We start from the raw sequence: 26,109 nt of genomic DNA, 5'->3' as shown, positions 1-26,109 counted from the left end.
TGAGATAGGGATAGTACACTCATGAGAATCAAATTAGAAACTTATTTCCTGCTGCTGGGTGCATTTTAAGCACTCAGTAAATAATAACTACTGTGATCACTACTAGAATTATTATTATTGGCCTTAACCGTCCATCAACTGCTCCCCAGTTCTGTTGACTTTCCCCTTCAGTCACTTGAACCTCTCCTGCCGTGACCAGGTGGCACCATGTGGGTGTGGCTGTGAAGGGCCAGTCTGTCACCCTCATTGTCGACTGCAAGAAGCGGGTCACCCGGCCCCTCCCCCGAAGTGCCCGGCCAGTGTTGGACACCCATGGAGTGATCATCTTTGGTGCCCGTATCCTGGATGAAGAAGTCTTTGAGGTAATTAGAGGACACGGTGATTTCTGGTCCCACATCTTGTGTCTACTCTCCTGGCCCCAGCACGCCGTCTTCCTACTCCCTTCATTTCTCCTCTCCTGAATTTATATTCCTATTTCCTATCCTCAGAGCTAATTTTCTCTGTAGAAGGACTAGATGTCCACTTATATGGCAGGACTATACACAGCCACTTATTTTCTCACTCAGTTTCATCACTCTGCCCTTCTATCCATCCATTCAACCAGTCTCTTTATCTACCCATTCATCCACTCACCCACTCACCCATCCATCCCGGTACACACTTACCCACCTACTCAAGCATTCAGGTTTGTATCCATCCATCGGCCCATCCTTCCCCTGCTCAGCCACTCCCTCCTTCAAACCACTTATCAGTCTAGCCTCTATCCATCTGTCCTCTGTAACTCATCCACCCGCCCACCCCGTCTACTCATGCATATAAGGAAGGATGCATGCAATCACTCACCCACCATTTACACATGCATCTCACCTACCCATTCTCCACCCAGCCATTCATTCATCCACATACTCACTTCCACCCTTCTACCTATGACCAATCTGATCCCATCTATTCATTCATTCATTCATTCATTCACTCATTCACTTCACCATCCATCAACCTTCCCATTCAGTCATGCATTTGAGTTCCCATTCACTCACCCCCCCACCCAACTGTTCACCCATTTATCCACCCAGCCAATTAACATTTTCTGAATACCTGCTTACCCAATGCCAAGGGAAAACCAGAGGAATAATATAAGATTTCTATCATTCCAAGGAGCTCCCCCATTCTACTTTGGAGATGAGACAGTACCCCCAAAGTACAATATGAGGAAGGGTGTGTTAAGCACCACGTATGGGCACATACACAAGCCACTGGGATTCCGAAGCAGCTTTCCCCTCCCTCGTTTCTCGAGGTCCTGAGACTTCTCGGCAGTACTGCCACTGGAAGGTCAAAGCAGCCAAGGCTGGGCCACTGTCTCCAGAAGCCCCTGTGAAAAGGCTCAAGCGTTACCACAGGGGCAGGGCGGGTAGGCAAAGAATATTGAATTTAGTTAGTCGGTATGACTTCTAGTTCTGATTCTATCACTGTGAGTGACCTTGGGCTAGTCATTGCCGCTGAGCTTTCCTGAATGGAATGTACCTGAAAAGTGGGCATAAAGATCATTGTATGGCTGACTTTCCAGTGATTGTGAAGGTCCAAGGGGAACGGAAAAGGGCTGTGTACCCAGAGGGCTGGTAATGACCTGCTTCCATTATTTAGTTTTACCTAGGATTGGTCTCCTATCCTTTGTCCCAGACTGCACCCTTTGTCTCTCTCTCTGAAGCCCTCTCTGTCTCCCTCCATCTGTATTCCTTCCTCGTGTCTTTGTAGGGTGATGTCCAGGAGCTTGTTATTGTTCCGGGGGTACAAGCTGCCTATGGATCCTGTGAACAGAAGGAGCTGGAATGTGAGGGGGCCTGGAGGGAGAGACCTCAGAAACAGCAGTCTCACAGGGCCCAGAGATCTCCGAAGCAGCAACCAGCAAGACTTCACAGACCCCAAAACCAGGAACCCCAGCAACAGGTGAGGGAGCTGGGCAGACCCCACATTGTAGCATCCCTCAGGGAGGGAAGACACCCAGACCTCTCCCCAGGGGAGTTCTCCCAGTGTGCAGAGTTTCCCATTCTATTTGGGTTTCTGTCCTCCCGCCCCATGCCCCTCCTCAGCCACACCTCCCTATTCCATCACTTACCCCTCAGTCCTCATCAACCTTTTTATTTTCATTTAAAAATAAAAAGAGCCATTAAGAAGAATTTGTGGCTGGGAGCTGTGTCCCTCCTGGTGTCTCCTCCTCTGCCAGTCTTCCTGGAACTGTGTCCCTGAGTTTCCCACCCCTCCTTGAATTAAGAGATTGGGAGAGAGGGTGGGGCGAAGCTCTGAGACAGAGGATGGGAGAGCAGATTAGGGGAGAGACAGAAACAGGGAGAAAGAAAGTGTAATGGTGAGACCTCGGAGGGGATCTGGGGAAGGAGTAGCAGACAGAGGGAATCCCCAAAGAGTGGTGGGTCTGTGAAGGTGGGGTGGGGCTGTCTCTGGCCCCCTGCATGTGCAGGTGCAGGATAAGGGGCGTGTGGGGAGAAGGGCAGGGAGACTCTGGCTTGGGTGTAGTTCTGAAGGTCAGGATGACAGATATGACCTGGGGTCAGTAGTCTAAGGTTGAAACATCAATCTCTTAATTGTGTCTGCTTCTGTCCCCCATGTGGGATCCACCCCCTTCCTGCCTCTTCCATCTCTCTCCTGTCCCCCAACCTCTCCTTTCACCCCCAACTCTCTGTTTTCAACTCTGCCTCCCCATTTTCCAATCCCACACCACCTCACCTCCCTCACCCCCTTCCTGTCCATCCCCCGCCCCTTCCCTACCCCATTTTCCAACCCCACCACCTCACCTCCCTCACCCCTTCCTGTCCATCCCCTGCCCCTTCCCTACCCCATTTCTCATCCCCACACCACCTCACCTCCCTCACCCCCTTCCTGTCCATCCTCCGCCCCTTCCCTACCCCATTTCTCATCCCCACCACCTCACCTCCCTCACCCCTTCCTACCCATCCCCCGCCCCTTCCCTACCCCATTTCTCATCCCACACCACCTCACCTCCCTCACCCCTTCCTACCCATCCCCTGCCCCTTCCCTACCCCATTTCTCAACCCCACACCACCTCACCTCCCTCACCCCTTCCTACCCATCCTCTGCCCCTTCCCTACCCCATTTCTCAACCCCACACCACCTCACCTCCCTCACCCCTTCCTACCCATCCCCCGCCCCTTCCCTACCCCATTTCTCAACCCCACCATCTCACCTCCCTCACCCCTTCCTACCCATCCCCTGCCCCTTCCCTACCCCATTTCTCAACCCCACACCACCTCACCTCCCTCACCCCTTCCTACCCATCCCCCGCCCCTTCCCTACCCCATTTCTCAACCCCACCATCTCACCTTCCTCACCCCTTCCTACCCATCCTCCGCCCCTTCCCTACCCCAGCCCCTTGAGTCTCTCCACTATGACTACCAGCCCCTCTCTTACGATGAGATGACTGCGGGGACGACCCCTGACTACCAGGTAAACTTGAGGGACCCCTCTTTTTTCCTGTTCCTCCCACCACCCTGTGCGAACACCTATGACCCCAAGTGTGAGGAGACACACTATGTATTTAGATTGTGGGAGTTTCCTCATTGCCCTCCCATGTCTCTCTGCTGCAGCGGCCTGGGAGCCCCAACCACAGGGCACCCCCTCCCCCCAGGGGGCGTCGCACCCCACTCAGAAAGCCTACCCTACCTGCTAAGAGGTCAGCAGCCCGGCAGGCATCCCCCTCACCAGGCCGGAGACCCTCTCGAATTGGAGGTTCTGGGCCAGCACGGGGCCAGCTGCCCCTCTCCCGACGCCCAGCTCGACGGGCAGCTCCCCCCACTGCCCGGGGCCCCCCCAGGACCAGAGGCAGCGGTTACCGGCAGGTAGAGCAGGGGCATCCAGATCTCTGCCCCCAAACCTCTATGGCCTGGGAGAGTCACTCTCCCTAAACTGTCCCCTCTCCAAAGGGGCTGCAAGATCTGAGATTTCCCCCACCCCCCACACAGAAACACTGCCCTCAGGGCGGGCCGCAGTGCTGCTTTGCCCCCTTCTTGCTAACTCTCCTCTTCCTTCCCCGCCCCATGCTGCTCTTCTCCCCTCCCCCTTGGGGTAGTACCCCGCCCCGGGCGAAGAGGAAGGCGTCCTGGAGTCAAGCCCCTTGCCACCCCCTGAGGAGGTAACTCCATCCCCCACCCTCACCCCAGCTGGGGGCAGTGGGCGGCTGTGACCCACCCCTCGGGCCCCTGTCACCTTGCTGAGTCAGCCCCTCCTCTGGCCGGAGGGCTCTTTGTCATGTCCATTTATGGCCTCTGTCTTCTGGTCCCTCCAGACCTGTGGGTCGGTCGGCTTGGCTCTCTCAGTACAGCCACTTCTCTTTAGTGTCCGTGTCTTCTTCCATTATTCTTTGATTCTGGAGTGGCCTCCGCTCCATGCCGCTGTCAGATGTTTTACTTCCTGTGTCATGTTTCGGTTCTCAGGGGCCACTTTCTGTCCAGTGCTGGCACTTTTTCTCTTCTACCCTTCTTTACATCCACTTCTTTGGTCACTCCCTGGACTCTGTTTCGTGTCATTATGTCCATGGACTGTCCACTCTGTCTAGCCCTCCGGCCACCCTCTTGTTATCCAGCATTTATTCCTACCAAGCCCATTTCGGGACATCCCTCCCGATTCTGGGTCTGTGATGGCCACCACCTTTCTACACAGCTGCTCCCCTTGCTCTCTTGGGAGAAAAACTCCAGTCCCAGTCACCCTCAGAATCTTCTGGGCTAGAAGTTGTCACATTTGGGGTCCAGGGAAAACTCCTCTCAGCCCTAATGCCCCCCGTCTACCCCTCTCCCTCCCCATCCCCGGGAAGGAGCACACAGATCTCCAGGTCCCCTCCACAGCCGACAGGTTCCTGGCAGAGGAATATGGGGAGGGTGGCACAGACCCCCCAGCAGGGCCCTACGATTACACCTATGGCTATGGGGACGATTATCGTGAGGAGACGGAGCTTGGCCTGGCCCTGTCTGCGGAGACAGCCCACTCAGGAGCCGTAAGTGAAAGGAGCTCCTCTGTTCGTGACTCCAGTGGGAGCCGCGGCAATGGCTTCCTGGCGTTTCTGATCACTGTCCGTTGGCTGCGAGCTGCTTCCCGCAGGTGGTTTGCCATTTGCTGTCCACATGGGATGTGTGTGTTGCTTGAACATATTATTTCCTGCCTGCCCTTGCCAATGTCTTACCCTGTGACTCTCTGGATCCTTCTGCCCAGGACAATGGGATTTAAAAAATTCTTATGGCCACTTCCTGTCTTTTTTTTTTTTTTTTTTTTTTGCCACTTTCTGTCTCAAGCTGGATTTCATAAAGCTTTTTGTCCGTTTTCAGTCTGTTTCCATCATTTCTTCTTGGTCAAAACAGTTTTTTATCCACGTGCTGCCAATGATCTAGTTTCCTACGTCTCCCTTCCTAACCTATGGGCTGCTTCCTGTCTGTCCCTTCCTTCTTCTCCAGCCAGGCCCTCGTCTGGTGACTGTGCCACCCTGGGCTGAAAGGGACTTCATGTGTGTGTTTCACCTCCAGTTTCTCATGCTGTCTGTGACAGTTTCCTTTGATGATGAGCCACTTCCTGTGTGTCTAGGTCATCCAAACCATCAAGTTTCCATTGTGGGCCTCGATATTTACCACCGTCACTTCCTGTGTGTCCTGGCTTTGGTGCTCCTGTTTTCCAGAAGCATTGTCTTTCATCGCCATCAGCTCCTACCCAGGAATCATTTCTGTCTGTTTTAGGAATTTCTTATTTCTGTTGATCATGGTCCTCAGGTGGTTGTTGAAGGTCCACTTCCTGAAGTTTCTTTTCTTGGCTGCTTCCTGTCTGTCCCACCACTTCCTGTTTGTCCGGTTCATTTTCTAGCCATTTTGGCCATGTTTCATTTTTCTTGGCCCTGGCATCATTCTTGCTTCCAAGTGTTTGTCCCTGCATTCTGTTGCTTTTCATTGTTTCCCATGCCTTCAACCGCTCCCTCCTAGTTGGGGTATTTCCTGTTGACCCCGCCTCACCTTTTGCCTGCCTTGCGGTTAGAGCTGCCTCTCTCCCCACTGCCTCACTCCCCCTTCCCTAACACTGCCACCCTCACCCTCTGCTGCCTTTCTTTTATGCTGCTTTCTGGAAGTTTGGGGTTGACCTGCAATATGGGAGAGTTTGGAAATGGATCAGTACTGTTTGGTCGGGGTGGAGGTGGCGGGAGGCGTTCTGAAGGTCTTCTCCGGGAGGGTGGGAGGTGGCGGTGAATGTCCTGTTCTCCCTGTCCTTACCTGGTTCTGGCCCTAGAGCTGGGGGTGGGCATCTGAGTGGACGTGCGGAAGGGAGGCAGCTGGGGGGCTGGCGTGGAAACGCGGGCCAGAGGGAGAGTGCTGCGTCCTGCTGGGAGGGGCTGTGGGGACTGGGGGGTCTGCTCTGACGCTTGAGTAACTTAGCTCTAGAGCTGTATTTTCTCAATAATGAGTTTTTGGGCCCAAGTTTGGGATATCGGTGGGCACTGCCCTCCAAATCTCCGTATAGTACAGATGGTTACCCTCCAGGGAGTTTGTAACTTGTGAACCCTTGAAACTCTAGGGAAAAGTCTGTGCATAAGGGCGTGCATGGTTCTCTTCTAAAAGTCTGTAGATCCCATCAGAGTCTCACATGGATCCATGCTGTCCCCTCAAACTCCGATAAAAATCTGTCCATGATCTTGGAGAGATTCTTATTTGGTGGGTTGGAGAGGGTGAGGAAGTTAATGGCTTCTTAAGGTTCTGAGGATTCCTGGGGTCAGAGGAAGTTTGGGGGGTAGGCTGGGGTCCCCCAGCAGAGGCTTTGGGGGGCTGGGGGTTTGGATGCCCAGAAAGGGTGTGGGAACCTCCTGAAAGAGGTTCTCAAAGAGGCGAGGAGATTGTCTCTGCTGAGGTGGGGCTGGGAATTGGGGTGGGGTGGGAGCCTTGGGATCTCCTTGGCAAGCCTGGAGGTCTGTGAAGAAAGTCTTGGGGAGGGTGGGTGATTTGGGGGTAGGCTCAAGGAGGTCCCCAGAAGGCCTGAGGTTGAAGGTGGGGGATGGGCTGGGAGCAGGCCCAGTGACCTGGCTGCTCACAGGCCCCACTGGGGGTTACATGTGTGTCTCCCTCAGGCTGCCCGTGGACCCCGGGGGCTGAAGGGAGAGAAGGGGGAGCCTGCGGTGCTGGAACCTGTAAGTCACTCTGCTCATTGAGCTGAGGGCAGTGGGAAGAAGGGAAGAAGACAGGGGTGCTAGTCCTGTAGCCTCTGACTTTTAACCTTTGACTACAGGGTATGCTGGTGGAGGGGCCGCCTGGCCCAGAAGGTCCTGCGGTGAGTCTAGCCTTGATCCCTAAGCCTCTATTCTTTTCTCGTAAACCCTTCTACACAGTCACCCATCTCTGCCCCACTACGCCCAGGCCTCCTCCGAACGCCTTCCAGTCAGGGCTCCCAGCTCTCTGTAGAGGCCACCCCTCGGCCACATACCCTCTTCTCCCGAGTGCCCACACCTGCCTCCCCCCTCTCTTGTTCCTTAGGGATTGACTGGTCCCCCTGGCATCCAGGGCAACCCAGGCCCAGTTGGAGACCCTGGAGAGAGGGTAAGGGAACCCCTCTGCAGGGAGGAGGCTGCAGAGGGGCCAGTAGTGCCTAACGGAGGCGCCGTGCTTAGTGGCTGATGGATGAACAGGGGCGGGTGTGCTCCCCAGCACTCAGAAGGGGAGCAGATTCGTTGGGGAGGAGGACAGCAGTCTGGTGTCTTACCCCCGCTTTTCTCCATGGGGTTGGGTGGGGCTCCGGGAAGATGTAGGGAAGCCGCCTTTATCTGTGAGGAGTGCTTCCAAACGGTTCTAGGCCCAACACTCCTCTGTCTGTCTCCCCCTCCTCTCTCTGCTGCAGGGCCCTCCGGGCCGAGCAGGGCTCCCTGGATCAGATGGGGCCCCTGGCCCGCCTGGCACATCCCTCATGCTCCCGGTGAGTTGTCTCCGGGCTTTGGAATGGGCGATGGGGCGGGCAGGGGCATTGTGTTCGTCGCCAAGAACCAGAAGGTCGGGAAAGCGGAGGTGCTTCTTAAGACCATCAACCCAAGGACACTGATCTTTTGGATGGAGGGACGAGGCCTCATTAGATGACCTGGAACCAAACATGGATTTTCTAGAATCACACGGGATCGTCTAGAACCAAGCAGAAAGCCTTTTATTTCAGGGGATCTAGGACCGAAGGAGAGTCTTAGAAGGGAGAGGCTGGAGCGCAGGGGAAGAGGACAGGACTAGTTTCTGAAAACTCCAAGTGATTACGTGAAACCTCTTGTGGAAGACGCTGGATGAGGGCATGGGGTGTCCCTGAGCCTGGGGGGTGGGGCGGAAATGCTGGATGACACCTCTGGCTGGGAAGGTCACATGGGTTTCCTGGACGAGAACCTGGACCTTCTCCCCTTGCCCATCAGTTCCGGTTTGGCAGTGGTGGGGGTGACAAGGGCCCTGTGGTGGCGGCTCAGGAGGCTCAGGCCCAGGCGATTCTGCAGCAGGCGCGGGTGAGTGGGGCTGAGAGCACTTGGTGGAGGGAGGGTATGGTGGGAAAGGGGGGACTCTAGGAGGGGCTGGAGGGTGGGCAGGGGGAGGTCTGGGTTGGTTGGAGGCTGGAGGGCAGTCGGGAGCACACAGGCAGGGAAAAGGATTAGGAGGAGAAGGATGAATTTGGAAGGTGTCCTGGGGCTGGGAGTTTTCCAGCTGCCTCCTCTCAGCTCCGCTGTTTGCTCTGCTCCACTAGCTGGCGCTCCGCGGACCCCCCGGACCCATGGGGTACACAGGCCGCCCTGGACCCTTGGTGAGTGGGTGGGTGTGGGGTAGGAGGGTCTGTCTTTGTGTGTGGGAGTATGGATAGTTCTGGAAAGGGGCCAAATCCAATTATTGTGCATCTTTTGGGGAGGGTTTTGAGGTCACTGTTGGGTATGTCCTTCAACATAGCCATTGTCTTCCCTCTCAGGGACACCCTGGAAGCCCGGGCCTAAAGGGAGAATCCGGAGACCTAGGCCCCCAGGTGACCCCCCACCCATCTGGTTCCCAGCCCAGCGCCTCCCTCTCTTTCTGTCCCTGTTAACCCTGCCCTCCACTTCCCTCCCCAGGGCCCCAGAGGACCTCAGGGCCTCACCGGCCCTCCTGGCAAGGCTGGGCGCAGGGTGAGTGAGGGAGTGTGGGGCGGGTGGGTGGGAGAGGAGGCACAGAGCACGGAGGACTCCCCCTGCTTGCTCTGACACCTCCCCGTGTCCACAGGGCCGAGCGGGTGCTGATGGGGCCCGAGGGATGCCTGGGGAACCTGGAGCAAAGGTGACAGGATGGGTCCCTCTCTGACCTTCCCCTTTAGCCCCTTCTGAGCGCTTTCCTTTTCTGGGGTGACTGAGTTCCCCGGGTTCCCTCACGAAATGGCACCTCCCCACTCGGGTCACAGAGGGAGGGCGGGGGAGGGAAAGGGACTGGGACTCCACGGGGCTGCCTCTCTTCCCCCTAGGGCGACCGAGGCTTTGATGGACTCCCAGGGCTTCCTGGGGAGAAGGGACACAGGGTGAGTATCCTGGGGTAGGAGTCTCGAGGCGAGGGAGGCTGAGGGTCCCCGCAGGAGCTCGGTGGGTGAAATCGCTGGGTAATTGAAGAGGGCCAATGTCGGCCAGTGTCGGGGTTCTGAGGCTCCTCCTACTTGTCTGCCCATTTCCCAGGGTGATACTGGTGCCCAGGGCCTTCCTGGGCCCCCTGGCGAGGATGGAGAGCGGGTAAGTGTGGCGGGGCAGGGGCTCGGTGTGGGACAGGGCTGGAAGGTGAGGCCGCTTCACCATGTCCTCCTCCTCCAGGGAGATGATGGGGAGATTGGGCCTCGGGGGCTGCCTGGAGAGTCTGTGAGTGTCGGGGCTCCGGTGCGGGGGCGGGGCAGGAGGGCTCTGGGGGCGCAGAGGCTGCCACGGAGGGGAAAAGGAAGACTTTTCTGTCTCACGCGTGCCCTGCCCTCCCTCACCTGTGTGCAGGGACCTCGAGGTCTCCTCGGCCCTAAAGGCCCACCTGGGATTCCTGGACCCCCGGTAAGCGATTGCCCCTGGCTTCTGACCCTGATCCTACTCCCTGATTTCTCCAAATCTCATCTCCCGAGCTGCCCCGCCCCCCCACCTCCCCCTCGCTGCACCCACGCCCCACGGGCCCTCTTAGGGACTTATGGTGCAGGGCACCAAAGGCTCTGAGAATAGCACAAAAAAATATCCTCAAGAAAAACAAAACAAAAACCCACAAACCCACAGACCCACGCCCTGCCCTGCGGATCTGGGCCGGCTGTTTGCTTAGTGCTGGGATGAGCTGGAGGACCTACCCGGGCCTGGGCCCTGGCTCACCCTCTGGAATGTCCAGGCCCCTCAGAAACCACAGTGCCCTCCCTGGGCAGGCTGCCTTCTGGCCTCCTCACCTCCTCACACCCCTCTCATGTTTCAGGGAGTCCGAGGCATGGATGGTCCCCATGGTCCCAAAGGGAGCTTGGTGAGTGACAGGCAGGGCGCTTCCACCCTGCACTTTGCCCCCGAGTTCCCTGCCAGCCTCCTGCTCCCTGTGCCAGTGGAGCCCACTCTGGATATTCCCACTGGGACTCCAGCCTCCACCCTGCTGTTGTCCCCATCCCCTTATCCTTGCCTGGTTGCTTGTTTCTAGGGGCCCCAGGGAGAGCCAGGACCTCCTGGACAACAGGGCACTCCCGGGACCCAGGTGAGTCCTGGCGACTCCCTCTCCGGCTTCAGTGACTTGCCCTGGGCCTCCGCCGTGGGTCAGACCCCGAGGGGAACAGGACATTAAAGGGTGGAGTCTTCACTGCTTCTGCTCGGAATGGGGGTGCTGCTGGAGGAGAGAGCCCCTACCCCGTGGGCCCCAGTGACTCCTCTCTCCCTGTGTGCAGGGTCTGCCTGGGCCTCAGGGTGCCATTGGCCCTCATGGAGAGAAGGTGAGAGGCACAGTGACCTGGGAACAGGGAATGTGACTGTGTGTGACTGTGTGTGAGTGTGAGTGTGAGTGTGTGTGTGTGTGTTTGTTTCGGGTGGGCCCTAAATGTCAGGCTGGGACTTTAGCCATGTTCAGACCTGACCCCTCGCGGTGACCCTGAACCTTTTCATCCTCCTGCAGGGTCCTCGAGGGAAGCCAGGGCTGCCGGGCATGCCTGGCTCCGACGGACTCCCGGTGAGTGGCCCGCACTTCCTACCCCAGGTCCCCGACCCTCCTCCCCACTGATCGGACCTTCAGGGACTGTCTGTACTGTGTCCTTGCACTGGGAGGACACCGATGGTGCCTGCCCGTGGTCAGTGGCTTTGTCAGGTCACAGGGGAATTTGGGTTGAAGAAGTGGAGAGGGGTACAGGGAAGGTGACAGGGGCCAGTGGTCACATTCTTCTTCCTTACCCCCAGGGTCACCCTGGGAAGGAAGGTCCCCCTGGAACCAAAGGAAACCAGGTGAGATCTTCAGGCCTCCTTTCTCCTTCTGGGGTTCCCACCCCGACTCGGCTCTCCAAGTCCTCGGGTTCCCCCGTCTTGTCGTCACCGCGGCTCTGGGCGTTTGCTCTCCAGTGTCACGTCTGTTTTTCCTCACCCTGAGGCCCCCACAGCGACACCTGTGACCCCTTCATAGATGCCTCTTTCTTCTTCCAGGGTCCATCTGGACCGCAGGGTCCTCTAGGATACCCGGGACCTCGAGGTGTCAAGGTCAGACCGGCTGGGCGATAAAGGACATTTGGGGTCTCAGGAGCTCAGTCCTTCCCACCCAGGCTCCATCCCTGACCTCGTCTCTGCCCCTGTCTAATTCTAGGGTGTGGACGGAATTCGAGGTCTGAAGGGTCATAAGGGTGAAAAGGTGAGCAATGTGCCCCCAACTTGCCAACACCTCCATCCTGCCTCCGCCAACCTCCGGCCCTCCGTTCCCACCTCCGCCCTTCTGCCGGCCACGCTGTCCCTCAGCTCCTGGATCGACCCTCCACCCCGTTCTCCGAAACCCTCCATTTTAACCTCCTGACCCCGTCATGGGGGTGTCCTCTCACTCCCAATTTTTTCAGGGCGACGATGGCTTTCCCGGGTTCAAAGGTGACATGGGTGTGAAAGGTGACAGGGTGAGTAGAAATCCCCCACGGGCCCCCCAATTCTAAGTCCTAATGATCCTTCACTTTGGAGCCCCCAGCTGATTGCTTTGATGCCCAGACAGCATCCCCAGTGCTCTGCCCTCGGGGCCCGATCCCGGCAGACAGCACCCCCAGTGCTCTGCCCTCGGGGCCCGATCCCGGCAGACAGCACCCCCAGTGCTCTGCCCTCGGGGCCCGATCCCGGCAGACAGCACCCCCAGTGCTCTGCCCTCGGGGCCCGATCCCGGCAGACAGCACCCCCAGTGCTCTGTCCTCGGGGCCCGATCCCGGCAGACAGCATCCCCAGTGCTCTGCCCTCGGGGCCCGATCCCGGCAGACAGCACCCCCAGTGCTCTGCCCTCGGGGCCCGATCCCGGCAGACAGCATCCCCAGTGCTCTGCCCTCGGGGCCCGATCCCGGCAGACAGCACCCCCAGTGCTCTGCCCTCGGGGCCTGATCCCTGCACCCCCAGGGTCTGTGTCCCTGCAGCCACAGCAGCCTCCCTTCCCCTTGCGGCTCCCTGTCCTACAGTAGCTTCTGGGACTCCCGCCAACACCACTCAGCCGCTCTGGGGCCTACCTCTCACCTTGGGGCCCACCCCCACCCCCAATACTCACCTTTCCCACCTTCTCACTCAGGGCGAGGTTGGAGTCCCTGGTTCCAGAGGAGAGGACGGCCCCGAGGGGCCAAAGGGACGCACTGGACCCACTGGAGACCCTGGGCCCCCTGGGCTCCTGGGCGAGAAGGTGACAGGGACGAGGGATCTGTGTCTGTGTCCTCTAGGGACATGGAGGGGACGAGGGCCGGGCACTGGGATCAGGGTGGGCGTGGGGTTGCCAGCAGCTGGAGTCAGCAAGTCCATCGAAGACGACCATATTGCTCTGCGTGGCACCTCCTGGGCACTGGTGGGCTGAGGGGCGATGGACAAGTCAAGGAACAGTCCCATCACAGAGTTTACAGCAGCTTGAGGGGGACAAGGCAGAGAGGCTGCTGCGGGGTGAATGCAGGTGCAGGGCAGAGGGTTCTGGGAGAGGGGCTCTCGGGGCGCCTGCCAGCGCCGGGGAGGAGAGGAGCTGGTGGCTCTGAGGCCTTCAGGGCCTCCCTCAGGGGCACGGGCCAGTGCCGGGCTCCTGCCCTCCATCCCGGGCCACACACCTGTACATCCCTGCTTCTCAGAGGCTGCGGAGGTCGAGCTGCTTGTCAGTGTTCAGCCAGTGGGGTGCAGAGCCGGGGTCTGAGCCCCGACAGCCAGGCTGCAGAACCCCTGCTCCAAGCTCCACTCCACGCTGCCTCGGACAACAGGCCCTGCACATGGGGGCAGGTTGCAGGTGGGGGACAGAGCAGGAGCAGAGGGCGGAGGGGGTCCCCAGCTGTGTGTGCTGAGGGAGGTGGAGCCCAGGTTGACAGGTAGGCAGGGACTAGATCGCAGCCCCTGAGGACCTGATGGAGGGACAGACTTTAGTCCCCAGACAGGGGAGACAAGATCCCGGCACTGGCCTCGGGGAAGTCACTCTCAGGGAGGACAGCGACAGAAGCCAGGCGGCCCAGGCCGCGGGAGGTGAACCGCTGCAGGTCTGGTGGGTACAGTGCTGGGTGGGGGCTGGCTCCGGCTCTGGCTCTGAGGGTCGGGCTCCAGGGACAGTGGAATCTGTGGCCCCTCTCGCTCCTAACTGCCCCTGTCCTTCTGCAGGGCAAGCTGGGTGTTCCTGGTCTGCCTGGCTATCCCGGACGCCAGGGTCCCAAGGTGACGTGACACTCTCTTTGTACCCCCTCTTCCTTTTCCCTCCGGACACCAGACTGCAGGAAGCACAGACTGACCGAGCATTGGGGTCCCGGAGAGAAGGGAGCCCGCCCTGTTCCGCAGAGGAGGGAACAGAGGCCCAGAGGGCAGCAGGGGCTGGCTGGGCACAGCGAGGTCTCCCACACCGAGCCTCTCCTGAACCCCTTAGCCCTTCCTAGGCCCTCCACTTTCCTGACTTTTCAATTTTTCCCTTTCTGTCTTCACCAGGGGTCCCTAGGATTTCCCGGTTTTCCCGGAGCCGGCGGGGAGAAGGGAGCCCGGGTGAGCTGGGGAAAGAGAGGGTGCGGGTGAAGGGCCACTCCGTGTGGAGACCGGTCCTCATATGCCCCTCTGCTTCCTTCCCACCAGGGCCTGTCGGGGAGATCAGGGCCTCGGGGAGAGCGGGGCCCCACGGTGAGTGCAGTGGGGAGACCTGTGGCTCAGGATCCAGAGGGGTGCGTGCGTTCTTCTGACAACTCCTCTTCCTCTTCTAGGGTCCGCGGGGTCAGCGGGGACCCCGGGGCGCCACTGGAAAGTCTGGAGCTAAGGTTAGTGGTCCTGACGGGGCTCCTCACTGGTCTGCTCCTGACCCCAGCACCCTCACAGCTCCTCTGACTCTGTTTCCCCCACAGGGAACCTCGGGTGGTGATGGCCCCCATGGGCCCCCAGGAGAAAGGGTGAGTGTGCCGGGGGGGTGTCCCGGCCCCGCCCTCCTCAGGGAGCCGGAGCAGCTCCTCCCCCAGGGGCACCCATGTCCCTGCCCAGCCCCACCCCGACCTCCACACTCAGCCCAGCTCTGTCTCTAGGGTCTCCCTGGGCCTCAGGGCCCCAACGGATTTCCTGGCCCCAAAGGACCTCCGGTAAGCTGACCTCTGGCCTCTGGCCTGCCTTGGTTCTCTGAGTTTTTCTCCATTCCCTTCCCTGCCTAGAATTCACCTGGTATCTGCACCCCTTCCAGGGCCCCCCTGGGAAGGATGGGCTGCCAGGGCACCCGGGCCAGAGAGGAGAAGTGGTGAGTGATGCCCTGGCCCCTCGGTCCTCGAACCCCAGTGCTGGTGGAAGGCCCCCGGGAGCTCCGAGGCCGTGATGATGACCTGCCCTTCCTCCCGCAACCTGGGCTCCATCCCAGTCTGTGCCTGACCACGTCTTCTGACTGCTCCCTCCGCTCTTCTCAGGGTTTCCAAGGGAAGACCGGCCCCCCTGGCCCCCCAGGGGTGGTAGGACCTCAGGTATGTCTGCCTTCCGGAGGGAGTGGACCCCAGACCTGGAGTCGGTGTGCCTGCCCTTCCCGTTCCCAGCACAAGCCCTGCCCTGGAGCCAGGGGCGGGCAATGGGGGGCTGGGGTTGGAGCTCTGATGCTGACTTCAGTCCGTTTCCTGGGCCAGTGCTCACCCTCCGGGCTCAGAGAAGAGCCAGCTCCACAGCGGGGACTCAAGGGGTGTGGTATTCCACGCTGGGCACCGAAACCCCAGTGTTGGCCTGGGGGAGCCCCAGGAGTCTCCCGGCAGCTTTGGGGCAGGGATAAAGCGTTCCAGAGGGGTATTTTAGGGTGGCCCGCGAGGCCGCTTTGGGCAGACAGTGGGTGAAGGGTCTGAGATTGGAGTCTCTCTGTCTCTTTCCCAGGGAGCAGCAGGAGAAACCGGGCCCATGGGGGAGAGAGGTCATCCAGGCCCCCCAGGGCCCCCAGGAGAGCAGGGACTGACGGGGACAGCTGGAAAAGAAGGGACAAAGGTCAGTGAGGGTCACTTCAGCAGCACGTGTACTAAGTTGGAACGATACCGAGAAGATTCGCCCCTGTGCCAGGGTGACATGCAAATTCGTGAAGTGATCCACAAGTTTGGGCAAAGTGGGGGAGTGGGGATGGAAAGAGGCTTTGCGTGGGGTGATAGGCACACGATCTAGTGTGCGGGTGATGTTTTGTTGAGTTGTACACCCGAAACCCGTATGGTTCTACAAACCAAAGTCACCTCAATAAATTCAATTAGAACAAAAAGGTCAGTGAGGGGCTGGGCAGAGGGGACGCTGGGGAACAGGGCTGGGGATTTGAGGGGCTCGGAGGTCTCTCTGCATAATCTGGGAGCATGGCTCTGGCTCATCACTTTTCCTTTCCCTTCAGGGTGACCCTGGTCCTCCTGGGGCCCCCGGGAAGGATGGTCCCGCCGGGCTGAGGGGCTTCCCAGGAGAGAGAGGCCTCCCTGGCACTGCTGTGAGTGTGACCCCCCAGACCGGTTGTGATGAGTCACTGAATCCCGGCGTCCCCCAAGTCGCCCCACTCCCACCGCTCTGAGCCTGGCCCCACCCCAACCCTGCTCGTCTCCTGGACCCCGTCCCTGTGGTGCCCACCTTCCTGCCTCACACCTGTTGTTCCAAATCTCTGGTTCATAGGGCGGACCCGGTTTGAAGGGAAATGAAGGTCCGGCTGGTCCCCCGGGCCCTGCAGTGAGTCTGGGGTCCTGGGGCACTGGGGAGGAACCAGGACAGGGGCGGGTAAGGAAGAGTGAAGAGTGGTGTCTGGGTCCGGGCCTGGGCTGTGCACAGGCCTGCAGGGTCAGTGTGACATCGCTGATGCGGGAACCTGACCCCAACTCTCAGCCCGCCTCCACCCCACCCCCACACCTCACACGGCCAACTCACCTGTAGGCCGATGGGTCCAGGGGGCCCATTGAATCCTGGGAACCTGCTCAGGGGTCCTCTGGTGTGTGTACTCTGTGGTCTCCTCGGGGTCTGACTTCATTTCCTCTCTTAGGGTTCCCCTGGGGAACGAGGTGCAGCAGGATCTGGGGGACCCATTGGCCCCCCAGGGCGCCCAGGGCCTCAGGGTCCCCCTGGAGCAGCGGGAGAGAAAGGTGTCCCGGTGAGTGTGTGTCGGGGGTCCGGGGAGGGGGTCTGTGAGCTGCTGGGTCACAGAGGGCTTCCTGTGGGGTGTTTGAGGCTGAGGCTCATCTTTAAGTCACAACTCCTCTCTTCGCTCCCACAGGGCGAGAAGGGCCCCATTGGTCCGACTGGCCGCGATGGGGTGCAGGGCCCGGTGGGGCTTCCTGGTCCTGCTGGACCCCCCGGCGTGGCAGGAGAGGACGGAGACAAGGTGAGGGAACCCACAGCCTCCGAACCCAAATTCTCTCCAGATGAGATTGCAGATCTGGGCACAGCCCCACCCTCTCATGACTGTCCCCCGCCTCCCCACCTCCTTGCCTAACATCTCATCTGCCCCTCCTTCCAGGGCGAGGTGGGAGACCCTGGACAGAAGGGCACTAAAGGGAACAAGGGTGAACATGTAAGTGTCTGTGACCTTTGATTTCTGACCTCTGGCCTTCAACCTCATTGCACCGGGTCTCTCTCCCGGTCTTGGATGTCTCTGACTCTCTCTTCTCCCCCAGGGCCCTCCTGGACCCCCGGGACCCATCGGCCCTGTGGGGCAGCCCGGAGCAGCGGTGAGTGACGGATGCCCAGCCCGTCCTGCCAGAGGCCCCTGCGTCCCCACAGCTCCCATTGCCTTTGGGGATGGGGTGGGAGCAGGGCTCTGGGCCGGCTGCCCAGCTCTGTGTGGGATTTGTGGATAGAGAACACCTGGCCACAGCCATCCCTGGGCCTATTCCCTGCCTTCCCCCACCTCAGGGAGCAGATGGGGAGCCCGGAGCCCGGGGACCCCAGGGACACTTTGGAGCCAAAGGTGATGAAGGAACAAGAGGATTCAATGGGCCCCCAGGACCCATCGGCCTACAGGTGAGTTGGCGGGGTGAAGTTGTGGGGGTGGGGTAGAGACAGGCTGAGAGTTGGGGTCAGGAGCTGGGGTCTGCCCCATTCTGGTGAGGAAGGGAGCTGGGGTGAGCACTGGGGTGAGCATGTCAGATCTGAGGGAGGGGGTGGGGGCCTGGGGCAGGCAGGTGGGATCTGAGGGAGGCCTGGGGGCCTGGGGCGGCTGCTCACCTGCACTTGTGTCATGTAAACCTGCACAGGGTCTGCCAGGCCCCTCAGGGGAGAAGGGAGAAACAGGAGATGTGGGCCCGATGGTGAGTGTGACCCCACTGATGGTGTGTGACCCCAACTGGCCCCAGCCCCACCTGCTAGTCACCCCCCGCCCACCCAGCCCACCCCAGCACCCCACTGCCACTGGCCCTTGCCCCCTGGCCTGGCTGCCCTCCTCCTCTGCTCCGCCCAGGATCTCTGCCTGCCCAACCCCCCACGATTCACTGCACCCAGCACTGTCTCCCTCTTCCCTGCCCCAGCCCTGCTATCTCTGTTTCTCCCCAGGGACCACCTGGCCCCCCAGGACCTCGAGGCCCAGCTGGCCCCAATGGAGCTGATGTGAGTCCTCTCGGCCTCCTGTCCCCTCAGGCTCATGCGGCCAGTCCTCTGCCTCTTTCCCAGACTGCAGACTGGTCTCCTCTCCAGGGGCCTGGCCCTGGAAAGCCTCCCACTGTCACCCCTGTGACCTGGGCTCTCACCCGGCCCGGTCCCTGGAACGGCACCCCCCCCCCCCCGAGCTATGACCTTATTTCTGTTCCTCTTCCAGGGTCCTCAAGGTCCCCCAGGAGGTGTTGGGAACCTGGGTCCCCCTGGAGAGAAGGTAACTAGGAAGGGGGGATGGCCTGGTCTTAGAGGGCATGGGACTTGGACTTCTGCCAACTTTAGTTGGGGGTCAAAAGAGAATGAGGTGTGGGGACTATCAGGATTTTGGGGGTAGGAGGATTTTGACCATATTCTCCTTGCAGGGGGAGCCTGGAGAGTCAGGGTCTCCCGGGGTCCAGGGGGAACCAGGCGGCAAGGTGAGCAATGGCTTTGGGGCATCCCTGTCCATCCCTTTCACCCTCACCCCACCCCCACTGTTCCATGGCTTCCTGGGCTGACCCTCCTCCACCCAGGTGCCTGTGCCCTCCTCTGTGGGGCCTGTTGCTGGGTCGAGCGAACCCTGCCACCCTTTCCTCAAAGGGGAGAGGGGCCAGGGGACCCCCATGGGCTTGCCTTTCTGTGTGTACCCTGTCACTGGAAGACTGGGGGAGGCTGAAGGTGTCTCGGAAGCAGGGCTACATCCTGGATCTTCAAGACCCCTTGGTACCGTCTGAACCCTCTGCTGGTCTTCCAGGGCCCACGCGGAGAGCGCGGAGAGAAAGGAGAGTCTGGGCAGCCCGGAGAGGCGGGACCCCCAGGGCCTAAAGGCCCCACCGGGGATGATGGCCCCAAAGGGAACCCTGTGAGTTTGGGGGAGGGGCTGAGAGGAGGGTCCTGTGAATGGGAGGCCAGGGAATGTGTGTGAAGATCTTGGGGTGTGGGGAACCTAACAGGGTCTCCTGGGGAGGTATATGGAGTCTAGGATCCAGAGTGAAAGAACGTGAGAGCCGGCCTCTGGTCAGTACCCAGAGCATCAGCAGCAGGGAGCACGGGGAGGGTGCAGGTGGGCGCTGCTTGTAGAGGGGGAGAGTGGGCATGTGCCTGGGTCTGTGTCGGCTCTGGGTGGGCTCAGGCATTGCGAGCCTGACTTTCGTTCTCCCTGTGCCTTAGGGCCCCGTTGGTTTTCCTGGGGACCCTGGCCCTCCTGGAGAAGGTGGCCCTCGGGTGAGTCTTGCCCAGTGGGGGGAAGGGACAAAGGGGGTGGGCTCACAGGGCCTCTGTGGGGCTGATGGCCGGTGGAAGCTGGGCCATGGCCGGGCAGCTGCAGTGACGGGGGATCGGCAGTTTTCAGGTGATACCAGCCAGGCTGGGCCCCTCTGACCTTGCTTCATCCCTGCAGGGCCAAGATGGTGCGAAGGGTGACCGTGGAGAGGATGGCGAGCCAGGGCAGCCTGTGAGCGACCCGTCACCCCCTCCCCCACCACTGAGCCCAAGCCTTCAGACCCACTGATCCTCTTCGTTGCCCCACTCCTGAGGGGTCCCTTGTCTGGAGGCTAAACACTCACACACCCTTATGCTTCCTTCCCCAGGGATCCCCTGGTCCCACCGGGGAGAATGGACCCCCTGGACCACTTGGAAAGCGGGTAAGTGAAATGGACACCCGGGGTCCTCAGGGGCTGTCCGTGGGCAGGGTGGGCGGTGGCGGTGCGCTGGGCAGGGAGATGCCTGGTGTCTGGGTGGTCCGGGAGGCAGCACATGCTCCTAAGTGTACTTAGGGACTGTTTGTGCACATTCGGGATTGTTTGTTCCTGGGGTTGGTACGAAAGTTCTTACCGGGTGGTAGTGTGTTCCCAGTAATCAGAATAGACACTGGAGGAAGGGGCTGGCTTTCTAGAGGAGGCCCCGAGGGGCCAGGGGTTTGCCCTTCAGTTGCTGGGGCAGGAGAGGGGCACTAAGAGGCTCTTCACCAAATGCTTAGAACCACTCAGTCCGTGAGCAGCTGGCCCAGCTGTGCTGGCCCTCACCACCCGTGGAGGGCCTGTGCGCCCTCACCACCCGCGCAGTGCCTGTGCGCCCTCACCCGGCCCTCACCACCCGCGCAGGGCCTGTGCGCCCTCACCCGGCCCTCACCACCCGTGGAGGGCCTGTGCGCCCTCACCGCCTGTGCAGGGCCTGTGCGCCCTCACCCGGCCCTCACCGCCTGTGCAGGGCCTGTGCGCCCTCACCCGGCCCTCACCGCCCGCCCGCCCGCCCGTGCAGGGCCTGTGCGCCCTCATCCGCTCTCCCTTCCTGCTTCCTTCTGCAGGGTCCTGCTGGCACACCTGGTCCTGAGGGGCGGCAAGGAGAGAAAGGAGCCAAGGTGAGGGAGAGGTGGCCTGGAGTCTGGAACATTCCCTCTACCTTCTGTTCATTTCTTTGCTCCTCCACTCCTCTGTCCACCTCCCCCACACTGAGCCCCGGTGGGAGCGGGGTTCCCTATACTTGCTCCTGTCCCTAGAGCTCCTACTGTTTAGGCCCCACTTCCTGCCTCACCCTTTCTACCTTGGGCTCCCTGCCCCCACTATACCCCCTTCTGTCCCTTAGGACACATTCCTTGTGTTTCAGGGAGATCCTGGTGCTGTGGGTGCCCCGGGAAAGACAGGCCCTGTGGGTCCTTCAGGCCCAGCAGGGAAACCTGGTCCTGATGGTCTGAGGGGGCTCCCGGGCTCAGTGGTGAGTCACGGAGTGGAGAGGCTGGGTTGGAGGGTGAGGTGCCACGGAGGGGACTCCTCCTGACCTCTGTGGTCTCCTCAAATCTGTAGGGCCAGCAGGGTCGTCCTGGAGCCACAGGTCAGGCTGGGCCCCCAGGTCCTGTGGTGAGTGACTACGGGGTGGGTGGGGTGAGGGGCGCCCTGAGGCAGTGGGCATGGAGCTGAAGCCTGGAGGAAGTGGGAATCGGTGGGCGGAGAGCTTGGTTTCAGCTCTTCCTGGAAAGAGTGACTTTCTGTCTCCCCACAGGGACCTCCGGGGCTTCCTGGCCTCCGCGGTGATGCTGGGGCCAAGGGAGAGAAGGTGAGTGACAGACAGGTGGCCAGGTGTCTCTCCCCCTGGCCCTCACCCCCGAGTCCTGGGGGACACTGAGCTCCCACTGCTGAGCTCCAGGCCTCCAGAACCAGGTCTCTGGGGTCCTTCCTCAGGAGGGCTTCACAGCCCGGTGCTGAGTCCCTCGTCTTCCGGGCCCTGACCGCGTGGTCTCCTCCAGCACCCATGTGTCCCCTCTGCATCCCTGACCACCTGTCCTCTTCTCCAGGGTCACCCAGGTCTCATTGGACTGATCGGGCCCCCTGGGGAGCAGGGGGAGAAGGGTGATCGGGGACTTCCTGGCCCTCAGGGCTCCGCTGGACAGAAGGGGGAGACGGTGAGCAGAGGACGTGGTCCTGGAAGGTCTGGGGGGATGCGGATGGGGGAGGGGTTGCGGTGGACTCAGGATGGGGTGAGGAAGGGTGGGGAGGAGAGCCCAGCTGAATGAGGCCCTCCCTTTCCTAGGGTATCCCAGGAGCCTCTGGCCCCATTGGTCCTGGAGGGCCCCCTGGTCTCACTGTGAGTACCCCGCCTTGTCCTCCACTAAATCCCCCAAACCAATGGCTTCCATGGCAACTGCCAGCCTGCCAAGCATAGGCCTCAGTTTCCCCTGTGTGTCCTCACATCTGTAGTGTTGCCTCCCCCACCCTTGCAAGTTCTCCCAGACGTCCCCATGTTCCCTTGTCTGCGCCTCCTGTGGGAATCCCGCTGAGCTTGGACGTGTGACCTTGCTTCTCCATTCCTCTGTGTCCCGGCCACCCCTGTGGTGACCATTTCTTTCTTGTTTTCATTTTACAGGGACCTGCTGGCCCCAAGGGAGCCAAAGGAGCCACAGTGAGTGAACCCCAGCCAGCCCTGACCTCTACCCCTTCCCCCAGGCTGGACTTGGCACTGTCTCTCCAGAGCCAAGTGCTCCCCCAGTGGAGGCCCTCATTTCCAGCCTGGATACTGAGTTGACCCTTCTGTGACCTTGACTCCTCCATGACCTAATTTCCTCCTTTGGCAGGGCCCAGCTGGACCCAAGGGCGAGAAGGGCGTCCAGGGCCCTCCAGGACACCCGGTGAGTTACGAGTCATGGCCTGCTTCTCTGATGGTCCCCGTCCTCAGCTTCTCTGTCTCACCCTCACTCTCCACCTGTCCCTCCACCCAGGGCCCCCCGGGGGAGGTGATCCAGCCCCTGCCCATCCAGATGCCCAAGAAGACTCGGCGCTCAGTGGACGGAAGTCGCCTGATGCAGGAAGACGAGGCCGTGCCGACTGGGGGCGCCCCGGGTAGTCCTGGGGGCCTGGAGGAGATCTTCGGCTCTCTGGACTCCCTGCGGGAGGAGATAGAGCAGATGAGGCGGCCGACGGGGACCCAGGACAGCCCTGCTCGCACCTGCCAGGACCTGAAGCTCTGCCACCCAGAGCTGCCCGATGGTCAGTGCCAGCCTCAGGAACACAAAGTATTAGCAGCAGCGTGGCGTGGACAAGCAGAGTGGGCGGCCGGAGTCTTGGGGAAGGTGTTGGGTGGGGATGAGGGGACTGGAACAGTGGCTACTCACCAACCAGGTCAGAATGACTTCAGAACTAGAGACTGGTCTGGTCCTGCCAGTGTGCACCTGCCGGCTGTCAGCCTGCTGTCCACGGGAGTAGATGACCGTATGTGTGTGCACCCGTGTGTGCACTCACACAGACGGACACGTGTGCGAACCTACAGCCACACATGCGTGGTCCGCCGTCTAGTCAGGAGCCTGGGGGTGCTGCTGGAGTCAGGGTATCAGGGATGGGGTGGGCACGTAGGTGACGAGGGAAACTGAAGTGGGGGGCTGTGTTAGGGGCTCTGGTGGAGAGCAGGGGGCTGGGAGAGTCGGAATGTGGGTGTAAAGAGCATCTTGGGTCTGAGCGCTCAGGGCCCTGAGCCTTCCTCTTCCTCACCCAACAGGAGAATACTGGGTCGACCCTAACCAGGGCTGTGCCAGGGATGCCTTCCGGGTGTTCTGCAACTTCACGGCGGGAGGGGAGACCTGTGTGCTGCCTCGGGATGATGTCACACAGGTGACAGCCGGCCGGCCTCTCCCTGTCAGGGTGGAGCGGTTTCTGGGTTTATGGGACCGGGCCCCTGGCGTTGCTCCTGCTGAGACTACGGCTTCTCTCTTCCTGCGCCCCCTTCCTTCCCTCCGCCGGCCCCTGATGCCCGCTTCCCTCCTTCCTGGGCCGCCCAGTCTCCTGGCTCCCCTGGGCCCCTCATTTCCCCCCAGCCCTTTCCTCTTGCCGAGTCCCCGCTCAGGGCCTTGCCCAGCCGCTCTCTTCTGGCCACCCTGCGGGGCTGACCACAGTCCCCCCCTCCGGCCAGTTCTCCTACGTGGACTCCGAGGGCTCCCCGGTAGGCGTGGTCCAGCTCACCTTCCTGCGGCTGCTCAGCGTCTCCGCCCACCAGGACGTCTCCTACCCGTGCTCTGGGGTGGCCCGGGAAGGCCCCCTGAAGCTCAAGGGGGCCAATGAGGATGAGCTGAGCCCAGACACCAGCCCCTATGTCAAAGAATTCAGAGATGGCTGTCAGGTGGGAAGCAGGAAGGGCCCGGCAGGGGCGGATCCCAGCTCAGCTGCAGGGAGACGCTTTGGGCAGGGGCACCAGGGAGAGCAGGAGCCTGGCTGCCCTGAGCTATAGCTGAGGGAGCTCAGGTGGGGTGAGGGGGTGGGAGATGGAAGTGGGGTTCACCTGTGTGCAGAGAGCAGCATTACCTGAATACACACATTTACAGAGGTTGCCCAGCAGAGGCATGGGAGTGGGGGGTTGGGGGTGGGCAACACCCCCATGTAGGCACAGAGGTACAGATACCCCCAATCTGTGCATACACCCCCAGTGTCACCTGGATAGGGTCACACAGGCATACCCACATGTGGAATCATGTGAGCTAATATCACACAGGCCCCCCCAAGTCACATATACACACATCCCTGTGGAGTCACACAGACTCACATCACCACCGCAGGCAGACAATCTCAAAGACAACTGCAAAGCCACACAGACTGGTGTGCATGCACACACACACACCACACACACCACACACACATACCACACACACCACACACACCTCACACACCACACATACCTCACACACCACACACACCACACACACACCACACACACCACACATACCTCACACACCACACACACCACACACACACCACACACACCACACACACACCACACACACCACACACACATACCACACACACCACACACACATACCACACACACCACACACACCTCACACACCACACACACCACACACACATACCACACACACCACACACACCACACATACCTCACACACCACACACACCACATACACCACACCACACATACCACACACACCACACCACACATACCACACACACCACACATACCTCACACACCACACAAACACCACACACATCACACATACCACACACATAGCACACACTCCACACACACACCACACACACGCTCCCCACACCCATACCACACACATACCACACACACCACACACCCACTCTACACACACATACCACACACACACACACATACACACACACCACACACCACACACAGGCACATACAACTTCTCTGCCTTTCCCACTTCTGACTCTGCAGGAAAATTTGTCAAGTCTGAACACGTGATGCGATTGGGGGACAGCTCTCAGGGAGCTCAGAGGAGAGGCCAGCCTGGGGTGTGGCCCCTCCACAGAGCTCACTCCCCTCTCGTTGTCCCCTCCAGACACAACAAGGCCGGACGGTGCTGGAGGTGCGGACACCTGTGCTGGAGCAGCTGCCAGTGCTGGACGCCTCCTTCTCAGACCTGGGGGCCCCCCCGAGGAGGGGAGGTGTGCTGCTGGGGCCTGTCTGCTTCATGGGCTAGGACCTTCTCTGTCTGACCCTGTCAGTCAAAACCAGGCCCACCTGGAACCCCGCAGCATCAGCTCCGTGCTGCCTCCCAGGAGGGCTCCTCACCATCTGGGGGCCTTGGGCCGGGGCACTGAGAGCCCCCAGTCAGGGCAGACCAGGGGAGGGTGAAGTGGGTGCCGGACCACCCAGGGAAGGGTGGCGTCTGGGCTCGTGGCCCTCCCACGTGGAGCCTGTGACCTGTTAGACAGCTGACACACTTATTTAAAACTCACCTCCCAACCATCCCAAACAAGAAGAAGAGAAGAGAAAGGACACTGTGTATTTTGTATTTAAAAGTAATTATATTAATTATTTAAAGAGTGGAAAACTAAATAACAAAGATAAAGAAAGAAATGCCAACACAAATCAGCGGACTTTGGAAACGGGGCTCTCCAGGGAAGAGTCCCCGGTGCCCTCGTCCTTGCCTCAGGGCTTTCCTCAGTGACTGTGGGGGTTTGGGGCCGAACCCCGCTCCCTCACACCCACCTGTAGCACCCACTGTGAACATTGGAATATACGGTCTCCTTTGCCTCAGGGCTCTCTCTTCTCCATGTACAAGTGTTTGGCTCCCGACCTACACAGCTGCTCTCTTCACTTGGTCTGGGCCTTGCGGAAACAGCCTGCTGCTTGGGGACCAGGCCCTGCCCGGGGAGAACCGGCGCGAGGGGTGTGTGTGGCGCCTGTGCTCAGCAGACTGCTGAGTTAGCAAAATCTTCTATATTAGCTGGGAAGTCACCACGGCCCCGAGACCCCTAAGCATCCTGCTGCCACCCGGCCAGCCCAGCCCCTCCCCTGATCCTGTGATTGAAGGGATGATGTGTGGCAGGTGGATGGAAGGGACCACCAGGACCTTGTCGAGCCCTATAACCAGCGTCCATTGTGACTGATGGTTAAACAATGTGACTGTTTCCTCC

At 60.2% G+C, this 26,109-nt stretch overlaps 1 protein-coding gene and 1 pseudogene across 3 annotated transcripts in view; both read left to right on the top strand.

Annotated features, from left to right (window-relative positions):
• Nucleotides 1-26,109, top strand: part of COL11A2 (collagen type XI alpha 2 chain) — a 29,771-nt gene extending 3,662 nt beyond the window's left edge. The window contains exons 4-66 of one of the 3 annotated variants that reach the window (XM_036248154.1): nucleotides 200-362; nucleotides 1,753-1,944; nucleotides 3,400-3,477; nucleotides 4,100-4,162; nucleotides 4,841-5,020; nucleotides 7,124-7,183; nucleotides 7,282-7,323; nucleotides 7,527-7,589; nucleotides 7,888-7,962; nucleotides 8,435-8,521; nucleotides 8,758-8,814; nucleotides 8,974-9,027; nucleotides 9,113-9,166; nucleotides 9,261-9,314; nucleotides 9,496-9,549; nucleotides 9,701-9,754; nucleotides 9,833-9,877; nucleotides 10,004-10,057; nucleotides 10,458-10,502; nucleotides 10,671-10,724; nucleotides 10,912-10,956; nucleotides 11,136-11,189; nucleotides 11,414-11,458; nucleotides 11,654-11,707; nucleotides 11,811-11,855; nucleotides 12,055-12,108; nucleotides 12,756-12,863; nucleotides 13,808-13,861; nucleotides 14,126-14,179; nucleotides 14,267-14,311; nucleotides 14,392-14,445; nucleotides 14,530-14,574; nucleotides 14,704-14,757; nucleotides 14,856-14,909; nucleotides 15,073-15,126; nucleotides 15,521-15,628; nucleotides 16,014-16,103; nucleotides 16,283-16,336; nucleotides 16,644-16,751; nucleotides 16,875-16,982; nucleotides 17,118-17,171; nucleotides 17,275-17,328; nucleotides 17,513-17,620; nucleotides 17,854-17,907; nucleotides 18,149-18,202; nucleotides 18,411-18,464; nucleotides 18,610-18,663; nucleotides 18,981-19,088; nucleotides 19,397-19,450; nucleotides 19,626-19,679; nucleotides 19,816-19,869; nucleotides 20,532-20,585; nucleotides 20,831-20,938; nucleotides 21,028-21,081; nucleotides 21,224-21,277; nucleotides 21,516-21,623; nucleotides 21,752-21,805; nucleotides 22,085-22,120; nucleotides 22,293-22,346; nucleotides 22,437-22,704; nucleotides 23,210-23,322; nucleotides 23,621-23,827; nucleotides 25,029-26,109. In XM_036248154.1, the coding sequence (XP_036104047.1) occupies nucleotides 200-362; nucleotides 1,753-1,944; nucleotides 3,400-3,477; nucleotides 4,100-4,162; nucleotides 4,841-5,020; nucleotides 7,124-7,183; nucleotides 7,282-7,323; nucleotides 7,527-7,589; nucleotides 7,888-7,962; nucleotides 8,435-8,521; nucleotides 8,758-8,814; nucleotides 8,974-9,027; nucleotides 9,113-9,166; nucleotides 9,261-9,314; nucleotides 9,496-9,549; nucleotides 9,701-9,754; nucleotides 9,833-9,877; nucleotides 10,004-10,057; nucleotides 10,458-10,502; nucleotides 10,671-10,724; nucleotides 10,912-10,956; nucleotides 11,136-11,189; nucleotides 11,414-11,458; nucleotides 11,654-11,707; nucleotides 11,811-11,855; nucleotides 12,055-12,108; nucleotides 12,756-12,863; nucleotides 13,808-13,861; nucleotides 14,126-14,179; nucleotides 14,267-14,311; nucleotides 14,392-14,445; nucleotides 14,530-14,574; nucleotides 14,704-14,757; nucleotides 14,856-14,909; nucleotides 15,073-15,126; nucleotides 15,521-15,628; nucleotides 16,014-16,103; nucleotides 16,283-16,336; nucleotides 16,644-16,751; nucleotides 16,875-16,982; nucleotides 17,118-17,171; nucleotides 17,275-17,328; nucleotides 17,513-17,620; nucleotides 17,854-17,907; nucleotides 18,149-18,202; nucleotides 18,411-18,464; nucleotides 18,610-18,663; nucleotides 18,981-19,088; nucleotides 19,397-19,450; nucleotides 19,626-19,679; nucleotides 19,816-19,869; nucleotides 20,532-20,585; nucleotides 20,831-20,938; nucleotides 21,028-21,081; nucleotides 21,224-21,277; nucleotides 21,516-21,623; nucleotides 21,752-21,805; nucleotides 22,085-22,120; nucleotides 22,293-22,346; nucleotides 22,437-22,704; nucleotides 23,210-23,322; nucleotides 23,621-23,827; nucleotides 25,029-25,169 (4,768 nt within the window). In that variant the 3' untranslated portion in view covers nucleotides 25,170-26,109. The remainder of the gene's footprint in view (nucleotides 1-199; nucleotides 363-1,752; nucleotides 1,945-3,399; nucleotides 3,478-4,099; nucleotides 4,163-4,840; nucleotides 5,021-7,123; nucleotides 7,184-7,281; nucleotides 7,324-7,526; nucleotides 7,590-7,887; nucleotides 7,963-8,434; nucleotides 8,522-8,757; nucleotides 8,815-8,973; nucleotides 9,028-9,112; nucleotides 9,167-9,260; nucleotides 9,315-9,495; nucleotides 9,550-9,700; nucleotides 9,755-9,832; nucleotides 9,878-10,003; nucleotides 10,058-10,457; nucleotides 10,503-10,670; nucleotides 10,725-10,911; nucleotides 10,957-11,135; nucleotides 11,190-11,413; nucleotides 11,459-11,653; nucleotides 11,708-11,810; nucleotides 11,856-12,054; nucleotides 12,109-12,755; nucleotides 12,864-13,807; nucleotides 13,862-14,125; nucleotides 14,180-14,266; nucleotides 14,312-14,391; nucleotides 14,446-14,529; nucleotides 14,575-14,703; nucleotides 14,758-14,855; nucleotides 14,910-15,072; nucleotides 15,127-15,520; nucleotides 15,629-16,013; nucleotides 16,104-16,282; nucleotides 16,337-16,643; nucleotides 16,752-16,874; nucleotides 16,983-17,117; nucleotides 17,172-17,274; nucleotides 17,329-17,512; nucleotides 17,621-17,853; nucleotides 17,908-18,148; nucleotides 18,203-18,410; nucleotides 18,465-18,609; nucleotides 18,664-18,980; nucleotides 19,089-19,396; nucleotides 19,451-19,625; nucleotides 19,680-19,815; nucleotides 19,870-20,531; nucleotides 20,586-20,830; nucleotides 20,939-21,027; nucleotides 21,082-21,223; nucleotides 21,278-21,515; nucleotides 21,624-21,751; nucleotides 21,806-22,084; nucleotides 22,121-22,292; nucleotides 22,347-22,436; nucleotides 22,705-23,209; nucleotides 23,323-23,620; nucleotides 23,828-25,028) is intronic. The other 2 variants (XM_036248155.1, XM_036248156.1) reach the window with 2 other exon arrangements.
• On the top strand, nucleotides 15,639-15,736 carry LOC118622085 (annotated as a pseudogene).

Source organism: Molossus molossus, unplaced genomic scaffold, assembly GCF_014108415.1.
Source record: "Molossus molossus isolate mMolMol1 unplaced genomic scaffold, mMolMol1.p scaffold_m16_p_8, whole genome shotgun sequence".
NCBI classification, from domain to species: Eukaryota; Metazoa; Chordata; class Mammalia; order Chiroptera; family Molossidae; genus Molossus; species Molossus molossus.
Note: the sequence above shows the minus strand (reverse complement) of the source record. Positions and strands in the feature narration are given on the sequence as shown.